We start from the raw sequence: 8462 nt of genomic DNA on the forward strand, positions 1-8462 counted from the left end.
CCGCAAACCTGCCATAATTAAATGCTAATAACACTGTATTTAATCTGACTTTATTAACCAGTGTCTTTAAAGTCCTCTAGTCCTTAAAACCCACCAAAATTACATATTTAAACGTTCTTTCCTTGAAAAAAATTACTTCATGCCTTAAAATATCTTGAATGTAACTCGACACCCTTGCCTCATTCAGTATGCGTAGTTCTTTGAATATGCAAATGAGCCCCGCCTCCACTCACTCACTCACTCACTCAGAGATCCACTTGTTGACGATCACACGTTGATCTGATTGGTTAGAAGGTAGTTTGTGACGTCAGAAACACAAGCGATTTCAAAGACTGTCTTTGGTTCACTGCAGTTTTAAGCAGAAAATACTCAGCAATGCTGTCGACTTATGAATTTACACATGGTTTGTCTTAAAGCATATTAAAAACACTACATAGACACATAAACAACATTAAAAGCTGGATTTTCACCACAGGGGGACTTTAATGCTGACCTTTGATGATCCAATTCAAACATACGAATAAGGAAAAATTACTTTAAACATCACATTTTCTGCTGTTTTTATTGCTTATTAAGTGTTATTGTTTTTTTATTTATTGTTTTGTTAGCAAGCGCAGCCCAGGTTTGAAAAAGTAATGTAAAAGTAACTAAGTAACATAATTAGTTACTTTTTAAAGAAGTAACGCAATTTTGTAATGCATTACTTTTTAAAAGTAACTTTCCCCAATACTGATAACATGTAACAAGGACACAGTAAAATAAATTGTTACCAAATAGTGATACTGAAATGATTTATCGGTGCACATCATTTTTGTTTTAGTTTACGAGACACCATTTTCAACTAAAAACTTGTGTGATTTGGCAGTACATTTACACGACAACAGCGGCCTGAAAACAAAGGTTTTGAAATCAGACTTTCAAAGTGCAAGTTTTTGAAAACGTTACTGTTATCCTCTCCAGGACCATAAACTATAAAACAGCGAATTTGTGAAAACAGTGACGTCATGCATGTTACGCGTTTGGTGTAAAGACATTATGCGCCAGAGAAACAGCGTGATATTCTTTAGGATATCGTCTGTGGACTTCACCTTTGCGGCATCGATTTCGAAGAGTAATTAGTTGATGAAATGGATTTACTTATTATAAAGTTAACGAAAGTTATCCTGAGCATTGTAATGTTTGAAGCACATGTCATGATGAATGTCAGCAGACCAGGAAGATTTTAAAACGACCGGTTAAAACATAAATCCGTAAGATTTTACCTTCATGCTGTGGGAATGCGTCGCTGAAAAGGGGCGGGGCTACACGAGGCATGTTGTGTTTGTTGATGAATGGCATCGCCAACAACTTTTTGTCGTTTTCGCGGATTTGTTTTGACTGCATCGTTATCGTGGGAACTTACCTTTAAACTCATGTTCCTGATAATCTTGAATCAGAATAAGTTCCTCTTGCAGCATCTCTTCTCTTCTCTATTGACGAGGGCGGGGCTATAACCTGTCACTCACATGAGATCAGCCAATAGCAAACCACAACCGCCCAATTCCCAACAGACACAATCAAGCCCCGCCCACATTTGTTCTTGTTCACTCGGATATACACGACACAATAGAGGAGAAAAGACCAGCGCAACTTCACTTTCATGCTGATTTTGGTTAGTGTTACAAACAGTGGCATTGATTCATAACAATAGAGATCACAGTGCTGAGGAAATCACAAATAAAAGAACAATATGTCAGATATATGGAAAATATTTATTAGTGATAACGGAACAAACAATAGTTAAGAGTTATAAAACATTATATAAGCTATCTCACCTTTGCATTAAATGCATTTTTTTGTTTCAAACACTCGACATCTGGCATTCTGAGACAACTTTCGCAAACCCTAATTATTAATTATTTTCACAATAATTCAATTGTAATCGCGCCGGCAATGACTGCTGGAACCGTGGACCGTCAATGATAGAACTTCAATTTGAAGCAGCAAATCACATTGAGTGAATATGAAGATTCAAGGAGCCAGTGATGGAAATACAACAAAATCAGAAAAAATTACTTTAGCAATCAAAACAATGCAAACATCTCATGTAATATCAGACTTGATGAAGCAGGAGGATGTTGCCGCATTAAACCGAGTTCACTGGAGAGTTTCAGTCGAAGAGCACATTTGTTTCACTAAATCCATACTGAGATCCAGAGGTAATCCCTCTCATGTGTCCTAATGTGTGGGAATGACACGAGACGTAAGCGCTGGAAGAGCCGTGTGGTTCTTCATCATACATACTGCTTCTTCTGGGCTTGAGAGGCTAAATCCTTAGCCTTCACTTTAGCCGCGTGCGCAGTTTCACGAGCCTTCACTGTCGCGCTCTCTGCTAGCGTCCGTGTGGGAGTTTCACCTGCAGGAGAACCAGATACAGCAGTTACAAGTTATCAGTTATCACTTCACAATGAACATTTCCTGATAATCTACTCTCCTCCACATTATCCAAGATGTTCATGTCTTTCTTTCTTCAGTGGAAAAGAAATGAAGGTTTTTGAGGAAAACACTCCAGGATTTTCTCCATATAGTGACTTCAATGGAGTCCAACGGGTCGAAGGTCCAAATGTGAGTTTCAGTGCAGCTTCAAAGTCTCGACACGATCCAGCCGAGGAATAAGAGTCTGATCTAGACAAACCAGCGCACATTTATAACTAAATAAACATTTATATACTTTTAACCACAAATGCTGGTCTTGCACGAGCTGTGATGCGACACACATTACGTAATCATGGTGAACGGTCACGTTCCGGTTTATAAATGTACAGAAGGATGAAAAACTCTCATCTCATTTTCTCCTTCAACTTCAAAATCATCTGACATCGTCGTTTTAACTTTTATTTATTTTGTAAATGGCGTTAGACTTAGTCTTTGCACGTTCGCTCTGTAAACACTGGGTCTGTTCTTGCGCCTACATCAAGCTTGACCTTTCACCATGATTACGTAATGTGTGTCGCATCACAGCTCGAGCAAGACCAGCATTTGTGTTAAAAGTATATAAATGTTTATTTAGTTATAAATGTGCGCTGGTTTTTCTAGATCAGACTCTTATTCCTCGGCTGGATCGTGTCGAGACTTTGAAGCTGCACTGAAACTCACATTTGGACCTTCGACCCGTTGGACTCCATTAAAGTCACTATATGGAGAAAATTTTTTCCTAATTTCTTTTCGACTGAAGAAAGAAAGACATGAAAATCTTGGATAACGTGGAGGAGGGGAAATTATCAGGAAATTTTGAAGTGAACTCCTCCTTTAAACAGGTACTGCATGTATACCTTGCATCTTGGCCAGGATGAACTCAAAGCCTTTCATGGTCTTGGTAACGTTGCTCTTAAACCGAGCAAGTCCGAATTCCTGAAAATGGGATAAAGATGGAAGCACTTTGAATAGACTTCAGCTGGCAAGCATACAGTAAGGCAATTGAACTGTAAACTAAACACCATACAAGAACATCCATCCATCTAGACTGCAGAAAGTTACTCAAACGCATGTAAAAGTAGCATGTACAATAGTTCTGCTTAGAAAGTTTGAGTTATTTTCATGTATAGTTACTGTTTTAGTGGCATTGTGCGTGTGTGTTGTCTTTAAGAAAATGAAAATAAAGGGATTAAAAAAATAAATTAAAAAAAGTGAGTCGAGGCATATATTTATATTTCAAATAAATGCTGTTCTTCTGAAATTTCTAATCATCAAAGAATCCTGAACAAATGTATCATGATTTCGTTGATAATAAGAATAAAAAAAAATCTTTCTTCGCCGCTGACCTGAACAGCTTTCGAGAGGCCGTACAGTCTGGAGGAAACCCATGCCTCTCTCTCGATCTCGGTCCAGCTGCTGTTCTCACGGTTCACTTTATACACACACCGCTCCTCCACGCTCTACAGACACAAAACACACAGTTCATCTCCTGTACGTCATGTCTAGTCAGGACAGTTCATAATTCAATTAAGCAGGAATCAAACTAAACATGTTTAAAATGACTATATTAACTCATGCACTAGCAATTATTAGTCTTTTTTTTATATATCGGACACAGAAACCCTTCAGAGAAGAGTCTTTAAGGAGGACATATTCATCTTCATCTGTGTTTAGTGTGTAATGCAATGTTTATTTTATTTAAAACGATCAGCTATAATTAATCAGTTTTTATTCCATTTCAGAAATATAAAGGGGAAATTAAGTGCTTATTGTCATGAAAGTACTGTCAGAATGCTCTACATATTAATGGCTCTAAAAATAGGCTTCATTGTGTTTGTGTAAAATCTGAACGCTTGAGATTTGGGGGTGTGTTGTAGAGCAGCTGTGTGTGTGAGAGACGGCGCACCATCACTCGAGCGTGGCTGATGTTCCAGGTGAGGGTGGTCATGGTCCGGCCCTGAGGATCCACCACTGAGTCCTCGATGATGTAGGCCTTCTGGGCCATGTGTGCGGGCAGAAACCTCTCCGCCCAGCGAGGAGCCCGGCTGGTTTTGGTCAAGAGACGTCTGGACATCAGGCAGTTGTCTGGAGTGACTTCCCGAAATATGATGTCTTCCGTTAAAACATGATTACTGGGGAGTAAAAATAAATAAAAAATGTAAGTTAAATATACAAGGTTAAAAACACGGATTCTTGAGATATACAACACACAAAAGCCTTCTTTATGTTAAAAATGAATAAATTCATCAAAGTAAAAATACTTCAGGATTTTTTAAGGCTACTAAAGGAACTCTGGATACTCAGGAGGACATTTAAATATGATGTCTTCCATTAAAACATGGGATTACTGGGGAATACAAAAAGGAAAATTAAAATAAATTAAATATACAATGGTTATAAAACAATAATATTATCTCTCTCTCTCTCATATATACATATATATATATATAAATACACACACATACATATGTGTTTTTTATTTGTGCCCGTACGGGCTGTGTATTTGTAAGGGATCATCCACGGCTAGCTGTGTATTAAATTATTTTAATGCTCGATGTGCAGGCAAAGAACCACCAGACATGTAGCAGAGTGCATTCTCATGGTTTAACGCACAGCTAGCTGTGGATTATCCTGCTTATACCATGGTCATTTGACAGCATTGACAACTTTAAGCTGTTACTGATGTTTGCAGTGCTATATTTGACCAGAAGGATAAAAGCGATTATTTTCATCAGTTACGACTCGTTAGAACGCGTTTGTGAGTGTGTGTGTGTTGCGTGTGTCAATCAATGCAGCGCATTCCAGCCAATCAGAATCCAGTATTCAGACGGACCATGGTATACATTAAAAATATAAAATATATTAAATCAAATTTATTTTCTTTTTTTAAAGAAAAAGAAAAATGCAACTAAAAAATGTTTGTGTATGTGATTTGTTAGTACCTGTAGGTGTTGGGGTATAATAATATATAATAACAGGATGAATATGTTTGTTATTACAGCACCTGTAAGGGTTGGGGTATAATAATATATAATAACATGATGAATATGTGTTGTAACAGGACCTGTAAGGGTTGGGGTATAATAATAAATAATAACATGATGAATATGTGTTGTAACCGCACCTGTAAGGGTTGGGGTATAATAATATATAATAACATGATGAATATGTGTTGGAACAGCACCTGTAAGGGTTGGGGTATAATAATAAATAATAACATGATGAATATGTGTTGTAACAGCACCTGTAAGGGTTGGGGTATAATAATATATAATAACATGATGAATATGTGTTGTAACCGCACCTGTAAGGGTTGGGGTATAATAATATATAATAACATGATGAATATGTGTTGTAACAGCACCTGTAAGGGTTGGGGTATAATAATAAATAATAACATGATGAATATGTGTTGTAACCGCACCTGTAAGGGTTGGGGTATAATAATATATAATAACATGATGAATTTGTGTTGTAACAGCACCTGTAAGGGTTGGGGTATAATAATATATAATAACATGATGAATATGTGTTGTAACAGCACCTGTAAGGGTTGGGGTATAATAATATATAATAACATGATGAATATGTGTTGTAACAGCACCTGTAAGGGTTGGGGTATAATAATATATAATAACAGGATGAATTTGTGTTGTAACAGCACCTGTAAGGGTTGGGGTATAATAATATATAATAACAGGATGAATTTGTGTTGTAACAGCACCTGTAAGGGTTGGGGTATAATAATATATAATAACAGGATGAATATGTGTTGTAACAGCACCTGTAAGGGTTGGGGTATAATAATATATAATAACAGGATGAATATGTGTTGTAACAGCACCTGTAAGGGTTGGGGTATAATAATATATAATAACATGATGAATATGTGTTGTAACAGCACCTGTAAGGGTTGGGGTATAATAATATATAATAACATGATGAATATGTGTTGTAACAGCACCTGTAAGGGTTGGGGTATAATAATATATAATAACATGATGAATATGTGTTGTAACCGCACCTGTAAGGGTTGGGGTATAATAATATATAATAACATGATGAATGTTGTAACCGCACCTGTAGGTGTTGGGGAATAATAATATATAATAACATGATGAATATGTGTTGTAACAGCACCTGTAAGGGTTGGGGTATAATAATATATAATAACATGATGAATATGTGTTGTAACAGCACCTGTAAGGGTTGGGGTATAATAATATATAATAACATGATGAATATGTGTTGTAACAGCACCTGTAAGGGTTGGGGTATAATAATATATAATAACATGATGAATATGTGTTGTAACCGCACCTGTAAGGGTTGGGGTATAATAATATATAATAACATGATGAATGTTGTAACCGCACCTGTAACTGTTGGGGTATAATAATATATAATAACATGATGAATGTTGTAACCGCACCTGTAAGGGTTGGGGTATAATAATATATAATAACATGATGAATATGTGTTGTAACAGCACCTGTAAGGGTTGGGGTATAATAATATATAATAACATGATGAATATGTGTTGTAACAGCACCTGTAAGGGTTGGGGTATAATAATATATAATAACATGATGAATATGTGTTGTAACCGCACCTGTAAGGGTTGGGGTATAATAATATATAATAACATGATGAATGTTGTAACCGCACCTGTAACTGTTGGGGTATAATAATATATAATAACATGATGAATATGTGTTGTAACAGCACCTGTAAGGGTTGGGGTATAATAATATATAATAACATGATGAATGTTGTAACCGCACCTGTAACTGTTGGGGTATAATAATATATAATAACATGATGAATATGTGTTGTAACCGCACCTGTAAGGGTTGGGGTATAATAATATATAATAACATGATGAATATGTGTTGTAACAGCACCTGTAAGGGTTGGGGTATAATAATATATAATAACATGATGAATATGTGTTGTAACCGCACCTGCAAGGGTTGGGGTATAATAATATATAATAACAGGATGAATATGTGTTGTAACAGCACCTGTAAGGGTTGGGGTATAATAATATATAATAACATGATGAATATGTGTTGTAACAGCACCTGTAAGGGTTGGGGTATAATAATATATAATAACATGATGAATATGTGTTGTAACCGCACCTGTAAGGGTTGGGGTATAATAATATATAATAACATGATGAATATGTGTTGTAACAGCACCTGTAAGGGTTGGGGTATAATAATATATAATAACATGATGAATATGTGTTGTAACAGCACCTGTAAGGGTTGGGGTATAATAATATATAATAACATGATGAATGTTGTAACCGCACCTGTAACTGTTGGGGTATAATAATATATAATAACATGATGAATATGTGTTGTAACCGCACCTGTAAGGGTTGGGGTATAATAATATATAATAACATGATGAATATGTGTTGTAACAGCACCTGTAAGGGTTGGGGTATCTCTGCCAGAACGCCAGAAACACTTGGTCCCATGAGCTCTTCAGAAAGCCTGTACAGCAGAAATACTTCACCATTGTTCCCGCTCAACCTGCTCAAAAACTGAAACAAAAGACAAAAACAGCTAATAATTGAGATCTAAACTATATTTTTAAGACAGGCATGGGAACTCTTAACTCTGGTGTATGAGTGCATGTGCATAACCTGATCTATGGAATGGCAGATATACAGTATATGACTCAAAGCTGCACACCTACACATGTCAGATGACTGACAGCTGGAGAATACTCTCTCAGCAAGCAGATCACTGATAATCTACACAAAAGACGAGCAGAAACCAGCTCGGGGGGTTTAAGAAGATCTAGATAAGAATGTCCCAGAACTGTAGACGGCAGACGAGATTTAACTCACTGAATCCGAATAACGCTGTTTAGGGAGAGTGTTCAGAGTTTAGAGAAGATGTGCCTAAAAACTCACACCGCCATAGAAATACACACTGTAATGGACACATCGACGGCTATGAAAATCAATTAATACACCTTTTATATTATTA

General features: G+C 36.4%; 1 protein-coding gene across 1 annotated transcript; it reads right to left on the bottom strand.

Annotated features, from left to right (window-relative positions):
• Positions 1–1732: 1732 nt before the first annotated feature.
• LOC143710887 (PRELI domain-containing protein 1, mitochondrial-like) lies at positions 1733–8011 on the bottom strand. Its single transcript, XM_077202108.1, has 5 exons — positions 7895–8011; positions 4361–4586; positions 3801–3914; positions 3312–3390; positions 1733–2395 (listed from the first exon to the last, which is right to left on the bottom strand). The coding sequence occupies exons 1-5, from the start codon at positions 7984–7986 to the stop codon at positions 2274–2276; spliced, it is 633 nt and encodes a 210-aa protein (XP_077058223.1). The 5' UTR covers positions 7987–8011; the 3' UTR covers positions 1733–2273.
• Between the last annotated feature and the right edge of the window lie 451 nt (positions 8012–8462).

Source organism: Siphateles boraxobius, unplaced genomic scaffold (assembly GCF_051911475.1).
Source record: "Siphateles boraxobius isolate OS27281-9 unplaced genomic scaffold, OSU_SipBor_1 484, whole genome shotgun sequence".
NCBI lineage: Eukaryota > Metazoa > Chordata > Actinopteri > Cypriniformes > Leuciscidae > Siphateles > Siphateles boraxobius.

Coding starts and splice junctions, on each gene's coding strand:
- LOC143710887 (XM_077202108.1), bottom strand. CDS start 7,986: ATGGTGAAGTATTTCTGCTGTACAGGCTTTCTGAAGAGCTCATGGGAC. Junction 4,587..7,894: donor AGATACCCCAACCCTTACAG/GTGCTGTTACAA, acceptor TTTACTCCCCAG/TAATCATGTTTTAACGGAAG. Junction 3,391..3,800: donor GCCTCTCGAAAGCTGTTCAG/GTCAGCGGCGAA, acceptor TCCCATTTTCAG/GAATTCGGACTTGCTCGGTT.